This window comes from Gobio gobio (assembly GCF_949357685.1).
Source record: "Gobio gobio genome assembly, chromosome: 12".
Lineage (NCBI taxonomy): Eukaryota > Metazoa > Chordata > Actinopteri > Cypriniformes > Gobionidae > Gobio > Gobio gobio.
In genome coordinates, this window is record NC_137105.1 from 14,093,603 (window position 1) to 14,110,545 (window position 16,943).

The window sequence follows — 16,943 nt, forward strand, 5'->3', positions numbered from 1 at the left end:
AACAATAAAGGGCAGTCATTGTATATGAAATTACCTCATTTATTAGCCTAATTATTTAATTGGCAGACTGAATACCAACACTAGCTTTGGACACAATCAACATTAATTCTTATTAAAGGTGCATTCCAGTGACACAGTGGGTGATAGTGAGGGAATGTCATTTTGAGCTTTATCTGTGGCTGTTCCCACCCACTATGGTAAGCCTAAACCGTGAATCTGCTTTCCAATTTATTCTTAATTTATTCTTAATTCATTCTTAATTCATTTAGAAGAGCCAGTGCAATGTCTGATTTTTTTCCTCTGGCCTTATGTGTAGAAAATCCATCATGCCGGTGAAATGAGGTCCTATTCTTTCTGTAATGATTATTTGCCAGGTTCGGTGAGATTGGATTTCAGTAAAGAGTCGTCGTCGTCTTCCCACAAAAAGCTTACCTTCCTGGGTACTGTTTAGAAGCGAAGGATCTACCATTGGCATGGCTCGTGGAACAGGCACTGGTTTGGCGGGCTGTGCTGCTACAAAAGAATGGAAAAATCCATTAAATCATAAACAAAAATACACTTTTGCATTTGCAATCATGGCTGATAGGATGTTGAAAAACTGTAATGGACGAATTAACTAGTCCACCACTGTAATTGATTTAGAGTTAGATGGGCTTAGCTACCAGCTATGGCTGAGCATAATCTTTCCTAGGGAGAAAAAAAAAGGAACAAAAGCTACATTTTATTTGAAAAAAGTTAAATTCGGTTTCATCTAAAGAGTCTGAGAACTGACATGGAGTCAAACACATGAGCAAGGAAATGAGTACATGCTATGCTGGATCAAATTAAGCGTCTGCACTTCTGGGGGTGCCATGTTGCAGATTTGTCATTTCCGTGTCTGGAAGCTGAGGTACTAATCACATAGGACAGCAGTTACCAGGGGAAACATGCCCCTCATGGGGACTCTCTGCCATTTTGCTCTTTAAAAGGAAAACAGGAAACCTGAATGGGAAATTTAAAAGCAAACACACACTCTGTCCCAACCCTCTGAGAAGTACTAATTAACCTGTATGTTTGAGTCAAGGGATTAGAGCTGTTATTGAATGACAATCAAGTGTTACAGTGATTCATTCTGTCATCATCGGCTGCTTTGTTCACACAAATACTCAAATATACTCAAAATTATCAAATGCATGGCTATCCATAAGCAAGGTACAGCCCTTGAAATAGTTTAATTGTTTAAAAATTTGGGGTTGGTAACATCGGCGTAAATTTCATCTAACAGTTGGGGGGGACAATAAACGTAACATTTCTCAAGGGCAATTTTTGAAAGGGACAAATAATACAGCCAAATTTGTACTTGTATATTTGTGGCATTTTGGTGCACTGAAAATGATCTCATGTCCGTTTTTCTTTTCTGTGTCGTTTTATCTGGCCAACAACACAAAGTAATAATTGTTTAAATAGGAGTTATCATAGGTTCACCACGTGGTGATATAATTATTAAATTATCTTGCTTCTTCCACATAGCATTGAGCAAAACCCAACTAGATTTACAATATTAGAGTAGTATCAGTTCACACTTATCACCGTGTTAGATATAGTGGGTGATTTACAACAAGCTACCAAAACAACAATCGCTAAAATATCAGACTTATAGAAAAATACATTGGTTATCATAATTGTTTGTCATTGCTAATTTATTAATAACTCAGCATTGTCTGTTTTAAAGAGAAAAGAATCACTTCATCTGATGTTTAAAGTGAATAAAATAGCCTTAACACCCCTTACTGGAGTTCCACAACTACTGAAGAAGTTTGTTCTCTCCCACCGGACTTGTGTGTGTAGGTGAGGTGTGTGATGGACCACTGTGAGGCAAGAGAGGGGGGACTCAAAATGTTTCTAAACTTAAAACGTATTTTTGCCCCATTTGTGTTTGTATTGTTTTACTACTTACACAATTATTTTAAGTATATTTAATTATTTACAATAGACAATGTCTTTTTTAATTATATTTTTTGGGGGGGCAACCTTAAACAGTAGTGTATATCGGAAGCATGGCAGATTGTTGTAAAGTACTAATTCCACTAAAGCTCAGACAGCTTACCTTCTGGATGGGGAATATCTGCAGGTGTATTGGCTGGGGCATGTGACCCAGGAGGTATCTGAATATTACTGAAATTGGATGCTGGGGGTTGGTTGGATGGATGGCCATGGAAAGAAGGCTGGGATTGGGGTGGATCGTAAGGGTCTTGAGAAGGACCACCACCCTCTGCGCCAAACTCATCGTCTAAAGTAAGGAGAAAAAACAAGCAAATATGTTCATGCACTGCGCTGTCAACATTAAGCTTGTTGTGAAAGTGCCCAGAAAGTTTGACTTGTTTCTGTACTGATAAAACTAATGCGATTCAGAATGAAGTTTTCCTTCCTAGAGTAATTTTTTTTTTTTTTTACCATTTTTCCATAACTAATTGAGCTCTGAACAGTCTGCTGCCAGTACTAATCAGGCTTTTCTGTTTTCTCACATTATCCATTCAGCGCTGAAAAGATGCCTGTGTTCACAGCATTTTTTTTTGCATAATTCTATCATGAATACAAATCATGGAACAAATGAGTCTCATTGCCAGTAAAGACTTTGATGAAGTGGCTTCAATCTGATAATTACCTGTAACTAAGGGGATACTTGGCAGCACAGTGAAACAAACACTATATAAAAATGTGAAATTTGTACATGTGGAATTTTATCAACCTAATCTATTATGCAAGTGACCTTTTAATGTGATCTGATTTGAGTTACACACTTTTTCCCCTCAAAACCCAGGAATAAGTTGATTAGAGCAGTCATGACACGGAACCGATGTCAATCAACTGCGAGCTGAACCATAAGACACCCCAAAATGAGTGATGAATATAAATAAATAGAACAAGAATAATTTCAATAAACTGTGTCAGGGTTCTTCCACTGGAAATTTAACATCAATCCCACATTCATAATGTTTCTAAAGCCCCTGGGCAGATTCAATTTAGCAAAAATATTATATTACAGTAAAACACAGTTTAGAGATTAGCACCATATATTTGCCTGCATCAGCAACATTTAATAACAAGGTAAAACTTCAATATAACATTTCAACACTAGGAACAAGTAAATGAAGCATATGAAAAACACATGTCCAAATTTGGTTGATTTAAACATGCTTCTTTGATGACTTTCCTTTCCCCAGACATGTGTCAGGGGGTTTATTTTCATAATCGGTGGTGAAATAATAAGGGTGGGGCAGTTCAAATAAACATTATGCTCTTGTGAAAATATGGCCTTCATATGGTTTCTGTGAAGCGGGGCTTGATCAGCCACAGATCAGGGAGATTCCTGGTCAAACCTGGAGAAATGTTTTATTCTCGGAGCGATGCTGCAGGCAGATGAGGAATTGTGAATAAGGCCATAAGCTGGCAGACTATGACCACGAAAGTCTATACTCAAGATAGCTTTGTACTGCTACAGTGAAAAGAGAGGTTGTGATTACAGAATGATAGCACCACAAAAAAGCCATCCCTTCTGTTCTTAAGAGCAATAATACACACAGAGGGGCTGGATGAAGAGCCAAACTATGCATAAACAAGCTGTGGCTCTGGAGTGTATTCTGAACACCTGAATATATATCACGCTTTCCCTAAGAGCAATGGGGGAAATAAATACCATGTATAACATAAACTGCACAGCACATAGAAAATTAATGTTCATTCTGTCTGTGAGTAATCCACATATAATTCAACCAAGCACCTGACCTGATATTCTCCAAACAGATTGTTGAGCCCTATAGACCTGTACTAAAGGTCAATTGCGGTATAACAAATCAGCATGAAAAGAAAAGGCTGTTTAGTAAAAAAAAAAGCCGTAACCAATGACAAAATTGACAGTAAATAAGCCGTTTTATTTTGTGAGTAGTTGTTGCTGGACTTTGATCGATGTGACATGTTTTGGACGGCTAAAAAAAAGAAAGAAAATAGTTTATGATCAACAATTTCCAGTTACTAGAGTACTTGAATGCCAATTCATAACATAGAACCTACCTTTCACTACCCAGTGCATTAAACTTATTTCAAAACTCTATGAAAGTTCTCACTAATGACAACACTGCGAACTCTGAAAGACCTTTGTTTTTAAGTAGGAAGGTGATGGAGGGAGAACCAACATTGGCTCTAGCACACTATGGATTCGTAAAAGTCAACATGAGGCTTAAGAGAAGCTCTCTCTGCCAATATAGCTCTTTATTTATTATTGATCTGCACTGATAGCTGAATTAGGAAAGATTTCAACGGGTGTGCTCAACTGATCTCTACTGCTGCTGGCCAAAAATTGTGACCTACGTTACACTTAAAAAAAAATGTATTCTGTGCTAATTAGTGACAGGGAGGGAATGGATAAATTGTGAACAGATGGAATTGTTTTAACATGCATGGAGAGAAAAGTCATTTGTAGAATTGTAACATGCATGCAACATTTGAGGAAACACTGCAATGGGGGGAGATGTTGTAATAATAAAAACTAGCAGCAATCAGAACTGTTATGGGTGATTTAATTTACCAAGGCAAAAAGGGGTTCATTATCAGGAATACTTGAATTTTCAGCATGTCCAAATCACGCTTTGCAATCAGTCATGCTACATAAAGTTAAAATGTTATACATAATTATACTGTACAAGTATACATAAGGTCATGCCTGTTATATTTGTCTCAATTTAGTCCAACCTTGGTTATATAATCTACTTAATGCAAAAATTCAAATAGAACAATCGACAGATTCGCCTGAAAACAACAAAAGAGACATTTAGACAATGATTTCAGCATGTCTACAGCATGTTGTACACTGACTTAAAAAAAAAAAAAAAAATTCCAAGCTGTACTTGTCCTGACACCAGAGCCCATTTCTGCTTGACCTTAATTTCTCAACGGGCTAAAGTAAAGAGACCTTTACTTTCCATGGAGTCATGGCACGGGTGCAAAGCCTGCTCCAGGAAACGAACAGCTACTGGTGTAAACACTGTAGATGAGACTTAGGAATAGTATACTAATTGAGAAAGTTGTTACAGATCAGTTTTCTTTCCTTCAAATAAGCCTTTTTCCCATGCCCCGAGGCGTGCTTGCCGTGCATATATTCCCGTAAGTTGGAAAGCCAAACTCGGCTAGGAGACAATACCACTAGTATGGTTCTTAAAAGGAATATTCCACATTCAACACAAGTTAAGTTCAAGCAGCAGATGCGGCATAATTTTGATAACCACAATTTTTTTTTTAAAGCTTTTATGCATTATGCATTACCAAAGTATTTTAATTGTATGGACTCATGAATAATTTTAACAGTTATAATACATGATAATACTTAACTATTCATTGTTTAAAAAGTATAATACATTAAAACACGACAAACCACAAATTTCTGATGTAACAAGGTGTAAGGCCTGCCTAATCGTCCCAACGATGGCTTCCGATTAGCAGAGGAAGGTTTCTGCGTGTTCGGTCTTTTAAGCGGGGCAAAGTAATTTAATTCCAATTTATTTGACTCCATTTTATCATGACCTCGAATATAAGTTAGAATTCCGATTGGTTATTAGGTCAAGTCCGACTGAAGCCCGTGTTTTTTTTCTATTTTTTATCCTCCCTGTTACACATTGTTGCAGCCATTAAAATAGTTCAGTATTGTTTTTAATGTCAAAGTAGTTATATTTTGTTTCGTTTCTTTATTAAGTTAATTTAGAAAAATGTTTGAAGCATTTTTTTGTTCGCTAAATTAAAGTAGTTTTTTTTAAAGTAGGCCTAACCAAGGGGCCGACAGTGAGTTACCGCATGTTTGATCAATTAAGCCTCTCAAATCAACACTGGACTTGTCTTGCTTATGATAAAATCCATAGATATAAAACATTTCAAGCATCACAATTTTAGTTCAAACATTTAGCCTAAAAAAGGCTTTTTTGACAAGCTGATGCTGCTCGCAACGGTGCACGCAAACAAAACGGCCTACACAATCGAAACAAATAGAAGTAAAAACACCCAAAAAAAACACGCTGGTTGTCTTACCTTACACCTCTCTACAAAATGAATATAAATCCGATATTCAATTCCCAACCCACGCTATATGCACATTTAACGGAGTTCACACCAACGAAAGCAACAGATATGAGCTGCATTGTATTCATCAGCTCATTTCAAGATCAAAGACCGCAATATGAGAGAGAGCATTTAGTCTCATTCGTTTTAACCCTTTAAGACCTAAGGGTATTTTTACAATTAATCTTCCGCCTGGTGTTATTTACTAAAAAAGCTTGTAAAACATCAACCCTGTTGTGCACAGACAATTGACACACCTCTTTTTTTTCAAGACAAGTTGCACTGTCAGTATATTTGTGTTGCATTGATGTTACCTGAATGTAAAATCACACACAAATAAATAAAAGCTAAGCATATTTCCTCTGGAAAACAGTTTGTTCAAGTCTTTGGAGTCCTGGAACTCAGGAATAAACATGATAACTTATACAGAACCAAAACTATTTACATTTTTCCAAAAAAAGTCCAGGCGCTTTTGGCCTCTTTGGATTTTGGATATTTACTGGTGCCAAGCCTCAAAACAGTTCCTATCAGGAACTTCTCCTCAAACTTTCTTCTCAAACTTTTTCCTCAAACTTTCTCCACAAAACTGCAGCGCGTCTCTCTCTCTATCTCCTCAACACTAGCCGTGCGTCTCTCTCTCTCCACAATAACAGAGCTGTGGTTGATGCGTAATGACGCACACCAACGTGGATGACGGATCAGCCTGTCATTGGTCAAACCCTCATCCAAAATGGCAGCTAGCATCGCGCTAGCGGCAAAAATGACGGAAAATTTATAAATTATGGACATCAAGTGGATATATCTTGGATGTAAGCATTTTGATTTATTGCTGAACAACTCCAAAAAGATGCACATGTTCCAGACTGGATAGAAAACCTTCTGTAAAGGCTACAAAGACACCAAAGACACCCCCGTGATGGCTAGCTCGTTAGCTTTCTGCTGGAAAAAACGGTAAGAAAATCGATAAAAGTTTCATGAAATAATATAGATATTTATCGGAGGTGCCGTGTGACGTCGTGGGCGATGCCGTCGGGCTCTGAGGGTTAATGAAGATGATTGTGTTTTTGGGCATCTTAAAGACGTAGCCTATTTTCAGTTTCACTTGCGGCAGTTTGTGTGTGGCTTGCTTTACTCATTTGCGGCGATGTGTTGTATAGCACCAGCCCCGCGCCGTACTCTAAACACTGTGCGAGCCGTCTTGACAGTCGCGGTATGGTCTCATGTTGTTTCCACCAGCGCAGCACATCTCATTGCTTCTTTTAATTAATGAATGTCTAAAATATAAAATGAAGGGAAAAGACCAGAAGCCCAGCCCGCGTTTGAGGTATGACGTGAAAATTGGCCCAAAGCCCGGCTCTAGGGGAGTAAAAAAGTCGGACCCTGTCGGGCTCGGGCAGAAATGCAGGGCTCTACGGTCATTAACCAGGTTATGGCTAAAGCGATTTAACAATGATAACAAAGATTTAACCATCATGGTCACTTGCTATTGTTAAAAAGTACCCATGAAGCCCCCAATAGTCGCCTATATAACAACTTAGTTAAAGCTGAAACAGTAACTAGAGGTTATGGCCAGGACCATAAAATAATGCCATATTATCTCAATAGTATTTTATCTGGCCCCCTATAGTGAATGCGACTGCATAACAACTTAGTTAAAGTTGAGCAGTTAGTCAGAAATCTAGAATCTCGCCAGATGTGCCCCATGCTCCATACAATCCGAGATCTAGTATGTACCTAACCCTGGTCGCAGATTTGCGGTAACAAAGGATACATCATAATGTCCATTAAAATCAATCATTTCTGAGTAAGTCAGAATAAATCAAATGTAACAATTTATTATTAGTCAGGTAAATGTATCGTGCCAATAAGATGATCAATACATAACATCAAATGCTCTGAAGTAAAGAGTAAAAGATGGATACCTGACATCTGAAAATTACAATGACATTCAGCGTTAAAGGCTGACCTGAGAAAAGGATCGCGGCCCTGACCCTTCTGCAACATCCCTTATATACTCAGAACTGGACAGAAACCGCTTTCAAATGTAAACACAATGGGAATTTGCATTAATCAAGTCCTGTAGACCTGTAATTTACACCTTATTGAGGACAGGAGGTAAGGACCAATTGGCAGAGGACACACCCACCACAATAAGTAAAACATCTCTAAACTCTTAAAACCTATGTTACCTTTTGCTTTACTTCTGTGGGAATGAGACCTATGTACCAGACGCTTCAAATGATTCCAAACATGTATAATACTGTATAGTACTTGTTCACGATAACCCATGTAGATTTTGGGTGAATTATCGAGGAGAGATGGGGGATAATCTACATTATCTTTAAAGGCAAAACTGAACAAATTAAATGTCGACATAAAACATTAAAACACTTACCCATGTAAACAAACAAAAACAAAACAAAAAAAATGCAGAAATTGTATTTCCTAGTAACTAGTTTTTTACACCCTCACATTTCTGGTTGCTTTCATCATATGTTGAAATGGACCATATTTTTTAATGTAAGAGCAGCAATTGTAACTTGAATGTGCAAGGCTCCCATTGTTATCCATTTCAGGATTTCTTAGCTATAGAAAAACAGTCTGTTATGCTGCTTGATATTGCAAACTGTTATTTGTTATCATATTTTAATTTATATTCATAATCATAAACACACTGGTTTGTAGCACAAATAGCACTATTATTCTTCTAGTTACAGTATTTACCTATTGAAGCCATATGAATTGGAAATCTTGCAAATTCACAGAAAACAATTCACTTGAACAGTGCTCTGAACGTCTTAGTTGTCATACTGGGATCCCACATGCACAGGAAGAACTTGATTAACTGCTGAGGACAATAGAAAACGAACAGTTAATCAGCTGACTCAATGCAGCACTGACCTCAAAACAAGGTCTGGAGTTCGTTATACAGCACATAAACATCTTGGCATATTGTTACAATAGATTTTCTAGGGGACCTCCTTGGAAAAGGCAATTTGACGGACATATGGAATGAGACCGATACTGTGATAAACTCTGCAAGGCAAAAAGCATGCTATCATTTTTGTCTTGGCAATGCTGCACATTCGTGGGAATAACCAAACATGAGGTCACTACTTCACAAGAGGAGCCCAGCTGCTAGATGTAAAGCTGAAGAAATAAAACCTAAATACCATTTTAATATGAATAAAACATGTTACATACACTTTAACAACAGATAAAAATAAAACCGTTAGCACAGAATATAAAATAGTTATGATACGGAACATTAGAAGAGTGTCACATACTACAGAAACATTCTGTGCATGCATGTGTATGTCCCAACGGCTCAGTCTACAGATGACTTCATCTCTGACATGAGCAGGTCAGGTCAAAAGCAGCACGCCCAGCAGATGTGGAGAGAAAAGTGATCTAACTAAACCCGCCGCCAAGCACTACTTTGACCTGCACATGAAGGAGAAAAATTCTTTCCAAGCAACCTTCTTAAATACATTATCTTGCAGTCAAACGTTCACATCTTTCACATAATCTCTAAACAAGATACGCTTTTACCATGATACCGCAACCATATATTTGGTGATAAAATTAAAAGAGGTTCAAAATAGTTGACTAACTGCAAAAGGTGTTCACAAATGCCTGGACTCATAATATTTCAATTTGTATACTTTATAAATATGCTATATTCCAAGCCTATTAAACTTGAATTCGACCTGCTTAAAAAGTTCAGTGGCCCGCTTGAGATTGCAAGTTTTTTTATTTCACACACTTTCTCCGAAACTTCTTTCCTTGCTGTGAAAATGTGTCACTGCACACAGTCTGTGGAGAACCGGTGTGTCAACTGTCAATCATTCAGTTTTAAAACCAGTGAAGTCTTACAGTCTCACAGAATCATCCAAACTGAAAAAAGACAAAAACCACCAGTCCAAGTATGGAGAATAAAAAGTACTTGTTCACACTAATGAATGCAATTGGCTTTCAACATGTGTGTTTATTATGCAATGAAACTGTGGCAAAACAGAAAGAGCACAATGTGAAGAGGCACTATAAAATAGACACACAGCTTGTGTATGAGTCTGATTTATTCAATCTACTATGGAGAAGTTTTGAAAACCAGGTTACTGCATTTTTGCTGAATTTCCTGCTATGTGGGAATATTTCTTATGAATAATACAAAATGTTATAAAATGATGTTTTATTTTTGAAATTAACAAATATATAATTTTAATAACATAACTGTTCTCTGCTGATTTCATTCACAAAATATTCCAGCTTGGGCTTGCCCCGATGAATGTTTCATTTGGCCCACTTCTTGATGAAGTTGAATAGCCCTGCTTTATGCTATTGGCACAGCCATGGTGTTCCATGTCTGGCGATCATTTATTTAAATAAAGTTTAAAGAGGAAATGGGTTTGGTATTGCTATTGTGTAAACACTTTCTTTAGGAGGATAAAATGACCTTTTCCTTGTCAAATGTCCAAATCCAAACATTTGGCTTGTGTAACTCAATACAAATGAATTAATTAACCATTCCAATTTCTTTTTATAGCGGAACATAAGCAACTTATTAAACAATAAGCAATCTATTTGTGTTCTGTGAATCGATTACATTACTCTAACATCCTTTTTTTTTTTTTGGTTGAAGGTAATGTCCTAAACACTGGCTAGATGTAATCACCAATTACATATATTATGCTGAAAGGTAATACATAAATGTTTAGATGTCTTGTCCACAAGATTATTGAGAAATGAACTGTTTGTCATTCTTTTTCAAGTCCTCCTATGAACCCATTTAGGTAATTCTGACATAAAACTACTTACATGTTGGTAAATCTCAGACTCAGATTTACTAACCGTAACAAAATTGGAAAGCACTTTCTCCATCTAGCAAGCTGTTATCTGTTTGGTTGGCTTTACTAATCCTTTTTTTTTTATCAATTTGTCTAGGAACAACGTTTTGTTTACAAGCTACTGCATTACATTTGTTTTCTATTACATTTTTAAAGACGCATTTCATATCTGACTCAGTCTATATTCACTCTGTGTACACTAACTTGACAAGATGCTTCAGCCCTTTCCTTCCTAATGACTATCCTTGACCGTAAAATAGTTAGGCTACTCAACAGTGAGTAATTTTCACACTATTAAAAGAGGTGGCAACCCTGATCCACTCTGTGATTGTTCAAATAAATCACTACATAAATAGCAGCCTGTGCTGACTCGCAGGGGGATGGTCACTGGGCGAGTCGGTCATCTACTGTGTTCCTCACAACTTTGATAAGGCACACAATGTGCTAACATTTACAGACTCAGAAACAACAGACTCGGATGGAGAAAACCACTCAGTAATCCTGAAGGAAAGCCCCCTGGCTGGTGTGTATTTTGTTAATGGGAGTCACAGGATTATTCTGGGGGAGCAGATATAATATCAGCACTTACCATATGCTTCCCCCTCCATTCCAATAGGACCGGCTTGCGGAGTCTCGCCATTCTTTAGGCAGTTGTGGATGTAGGCTGCCTTCCACTTTGCATACTTCCTGTGTTGGATGTTCTGGAAAGTGGAGAAAAGGGGAGAGTCAATCAGTGAATTATTAAGACAAGAAATGCTCAATTAACTTTCTCTGCAAAACAATGGGCGAAAAAGGAGCAGATCTGATTTGTTAGGCATTTGTCTGGATATGACATGGATAACACTTGACTGATGAATGATGCACTCACTATGACTACAGTACAAGGACGTAACCATGTCTTAGACATTGGGGGACCAACTTTTGTTTGTTTTTGTATTTTTTTTCTTGTATTGGTCCCTAAAAGGGATTTAAGGAAACAAAGAAAAAGAAATAAGAATGGTAGAAGTTTCAATTATATTGTAGTTATGAAGAAAAGAAAAAAAATACACACATTCACTCTTAATTTCATCTGCCTAAAGCCTTGTGCACACTGTACGATTTTGGCCACGATTTGGCCGTCTGAGACAAAATGAGCAAATCATAAAACTAAAGATTCCTCTGATCCTAGGCTAAAATCTGAAGTCTTTGATCGTTAGTTTAATATGTTCACCGGCAGCCGATTAAAGACCACTGCGATCAAATTTGACCTCAGACGAAATTCTGGCAGTGTCAGAAGATTTGGCGCACAATCCTGCAGTGTGACTTCTCCTACAACGACCATCGTTTTTCAAGACAAGCTATGACCAAAATGAGCGCTAGAGATTTCTTTGTAGCCAGCATTTCAATCCCGCGTTTAATGCAGCTCACTGTCACCGAACGCATCATTGATTGATGATATAAAACTCAGGACAAGTTCTTGCGAGCGTCCGTTTTTAGCGCGGCTTGACTATCGTACAGTCTGACATTAATGACAACTTAGATCGTATAGTGTAACATGGCTTACAGCAGGGATCATTTTCGTACAGTCTGACAAGGAACAATCGTAAAGGACTATTATAAATCGCACAGTGTGCACCCGGCTTAATAAGTAAAAAACGGAGGTATTACTTATTGGTCCAAAAAACTGCCAACAAAACCTCTCTCAATACAACTTTAACTTGGAAGGATGTCCTGTCACTTTATCCACTACAGTAAAAGACCTGGGTGTTATATTAGACCGCAACTTGTCTTTCGAAAATCATATTTCATATGTTACAAGAACGGCATTTTTCCACCTTAGAAACATTGCTAAGCTACTTAACATGCTATCTATTTCTGATGCAGAAAAGTTAGTTCATGCATTCATGACCTCGAGACTAGATTACTGTAATGCTTTATTAGCTGGTTGTCCTGCATCATCAATAAACAAGCTACAGTTAGTCCAAAACGCAGCTGCTAGAGTTCTTACTAGGTCAAGAAAATATGATCACATAACACCAATTTTATCATCTCTACACTGGTTCCCTATTAAGTTCCGTATCAATTACAAAGTATTGCTACTGACCTATAAAGCCCTAAATGGTTTAGCTCCAGTGTATTTAACGGATCTTCTATCGCCCTACAATCCATCGCGCTCTTTAGGATCACTAAACTCGATAGCTTCTGGTCATTCCTACCTAGGATATCCAAGTCCACTAAAGGAGGAAGGGCATTTTCACATTTAGCTCCTAAACTCTGGAATAGTCTTCCTGATATTGTTCGAGGTTCAGACTCGCTGTCCCAGTTTAAAACTAGATTAAAGACGCATCTCTTTAGCCAAGCATTCACATTATAATAACCTTTTATACTACAGTTAAATCGGATCAAAAGCATTAATATTCTGAACAGCAGCTGTGCTAATTATTTCCCATCTGCTTTTCTGTTGTTATCTCGGGACACTAGTCCCGTGGTAAATAGTTCGTCAGCTCCAGTTTGTATCCAGCCTCTCATGGAGACTTCAGATGCCCCAACACCTGTGATGAGACGACTCGACGCCTGTGAAGAGACGACTCAACGCCAGCGTTGTTATGGCCTAAATTAATACATGATTGATTAACTTTTTCTAAGATTTTGCTTTGACATTCTCTTTCTAACATTTTTCAATGTACATTTATGAAATGCACTTTCTGTAAAGCTGCTTTGAAATAATGTGTATTGTGAAAAGCGCTATACAAATAAATTTGAATTGAATTGAATTGAACAAAAAAGCAAAGAATGTCTTGTCACGTCAAATTCAGTTATGATTTACATCAATAATGTCATATTTTCAATTCAAAACAGTGAAATTTCACAAAAAAATGACCAGTAGTTAGGGGTACCATCACTTGATATTACTGTTGGTCACTGAACATTTTTTTAAAATCATAAAACAGTTATCAAATATTAAATGTTTAGCTACTTAAATCTTACGATGCACTCTTTCACTGCTATAACTAAAGTCTTGAGTTGGAATTCGCACTAACAATAAGCCCCGCCTTCTTTGATTTTGGGTTTGGGGGGACATGAGAAGCTGTGCATTAAAACGGATTTGATGTCAGTTAAGGGCTGCAAAAGTAACATTTTTTGAATGGATTTTTTTGTTATGCAACATGTTAATAGACAATATTTATTAAATAACCAAATTAGGGGATTGATGTCAAGTACCCACAAATATAGTGACACCCCCCTTGCAAAGTCGTCACCTTTTTTGAAATAGTGCTTTATTCAATGAAGAATGTTTCAACGCAACTTTACAGTGATGATAATAAAAATGAAAGAATCAGTGATGTAAACAGAATTCAATTCAGCTGTAAAGAAGCTCTAAAAAAGACATTAGTGTCATTATTCAGCTGAAGTCAGTTCAGTGTAGATTCAGTTCATTTTATGAAACAAATTATGAAATCCGCTATAAAGTTTTGTTCTCATCCAATAGTGTCAGGGCAGTGAAATAATATTACGGAATTATAAGTAAAGGGGCCCCTTTCCTAAGAACATAAAGGCAACTATAGATTTTCATGTTAAGTACCAGTCAAAAGTTTGGAAACATTAAAATGTTTTAATGTTTTTGAAATAAGTCTCTTATGCTCACAAAGGCTGCATTTATTTGATCAAAAATATATTAAAAACAGTAATATTGTTACAATGTAAAAAAAATCATTTTAATAAACTTAATGAAATGTATTCCTGTTATGATAAAGCTGAATTTTCAGAATCATTACTCCAGTCTTTAGTCACATGATCTTTCAGAAATCATTCTAATATGCTGATCTGGTGCTCAAGAAACATTTCTGATTATTATTATCAACAGTAATGTATACTTCACACCATATTAAAGAGCGCCAAAACCATATTTATTGTTCGAATTCCATAATAAAATGGACAGAATTTGAAATCTGAGACTTTGTTTCATATCAAAAGTAACAAAGCACAAAGCTTATTGTGATTTATTGGATGGGATGTGCTCTATAATGTTCTGTTCATTCATCAACTGAAAAAGCAAGATCGATTCTTGGGATTTAAGAATCGATAACGGTTCATAAAAATGGTTAAAATCTATATTTTTTTACCCAGCCCTAATAACAGTAAAATATATTTTTTTACTTTACCAATCTTTTCAATGTGAAAAATGAAAGCCATGCATTCAGCATACTGTTTATACAAGAGCTGTAATGACTGAATTTGTACAGAAGAATATACATATTTAATGACTTTAGAGTGTATCAGCTTTATTTTCATCGCTCTGAAGTGTGCTGAAACCTGTAATTACACACCAACTCACATCCATTCAAAGGGTTTTGCAGACTCTTGAAGCCCTTTCACATCTCAACTTCTACTTTTACATACATCAGTACTGTAAAGTCTAGCACTAAAAAGTTCCCTTTCCTCGTGTAATTTAATATGGCACAACTCCTTGTGGCATTGTCAGAGAGAAACAGCACAGTAATGGAGGCTGATTCTGAGAGCTCATTGTTGAAACAGTCAGTCCAATGAGCTCTCTACAGTAGGAAAATGTCTGGCCCTTAGGGAGCGAAGAACACTCAATGAAACATTGTCCATCTTCGGACACAGGTCACTTCCCCTCTGTATAAAAGAGACATCTGCGGCCATGGCGACCAGTAGGGATGGTCTAATAGGCACACTGGAAATACACAGATTCAACTGGTGGATTAGCAACACTTTCCAGGCACAAATTTGCCAAGAATTGGCCTCTCAAAACCTCTGTGTACATTGAGACTGGTGAGGCGTTGTCAGTCCTTGGGCTCACTTTTATAGTTTCCCATTAATTTCCACGTTTTCATGTTTTTGTAGCAGTTTTCAGATTTGAACACGAGAACATGGCTCTAATGACGTATTTGATTCCATTAGACGTTTTCACGTTCCACTAAATTAGGCGAGCTTGTGTCTGTGCCATCAGAAACAGGGGGACTGTGTCAAGAAACACATCTCAGGCCCATATTTATGTCCCTTCAACACACAACTTTGTCATACTAGCCTTGGCGTCAAAAGACCTACTTGGTTGACAATGTAGAGGATGAAAAGCTCACCTCTTCTGATAATTCGCCAAAGACACTCAACACATCAAACAGAAGACTTGAGGTGTAGAAGGACTTGATCATATTCCTGTGATCAAAACACAAATTAAACTGTTAACACAGCAATGCAGTCATTTAAATAGTAATTCTTTTCACTAAAAGTAAGCCAGTTGTATGTCTCAAAGCAGAAACAAAGAACACCTGGATATTACACACACTACTGTTCAAAAGTTTGTGGTCTCTAAGGTTTTTGCAATGTTTTTGATAGTAGTATCATCATGCTCAACACATTCCTGTGATGGCAAATCTGAATTTTCAGCAGACATTACTCAAGAATTATCATTTGGCCCCCAAATAATTAGTTTTACTTCTGAGATAGCAATAATGCATTTAGAGCGATAACAATCTCTATAAATTTGAAGAAGATATATTCAGACTTACATGAGCAAAGGGGTGCAATTGAAAAACAAAGTCATATCAAAATATCAAACTAGAACTAAAGAGACTGTTTACTACTTGTAATCCTGACACAATCCATTTTTCCCCATTTTAGTTTTCTCTTTCCAACTGTGTTTTTTTTTTTGTTCACACTTGGTACCATTATCCATGCATTGATGTCATAAAGTAGAGGGTCATAAACCCCAAAGTAGCTTTTTTGCTTAAATGTCAATTACCAAATACAGGTTTAGTTAGGTGTTTTTTAATTTCCTATGAACACTTATGCAATGACCCCCAAAGTCAAGCTCCCTATCGCCATCCAGGGACCAATAATCATCTTCGCACTTCTGCTGTAGTCAAACACGCTGACCATGTCAAAACATTTCGAATAAGGAAGCATGAAATGAGATGTTAGACTAAGTATGACTATCTCTTTAAATGAAAAAAAAAATAAATAAAAAATAATAATAATTATATATATATATATATATATATATATATATAT

At 36.8% G+C, this 16,943-nt stretch overlaps 1 protein-coding gene across 2 annotated transcripts in view; it reads right to left on the reverse strand.

Moving 5' to 3' along the window:
• vta1 (vesicle (multivesicular body) trafficking 1) overlaps window positions 1-16,943 on the reverse strand; it is a 42,216-nt gene that overhangs the window by 4,890 nt on the left and 20,383 nt on the right. Inside the window, exons 4-7 of one of the 2 annotated variants that reach the window (XM_079830715.1) lie at window positions 16,013-16,088; window positions 11,521-11,632; window positions 2,087-2,269; window positions 433-510 (exon numbers count right to left, since the gene is read on the reverse strand). In XM_079830715.1, coding sequence (XP_079686841.1) covers window positions 433-510; window positions 2,087-2,269; window positions 11,521-11,632; window positions 16,013-16,088 — 449 coding nt within the window. Of the gene's footprint in view, window positions 1-432; window positions 514-2,086; window positions 2,270-11,520; window positions 11,633-16,012; window positions 16,089-16,943 lie in introns of both variants that reach the window. The other variant, XM_079830714.1, reaches the window with a different exon arrangement.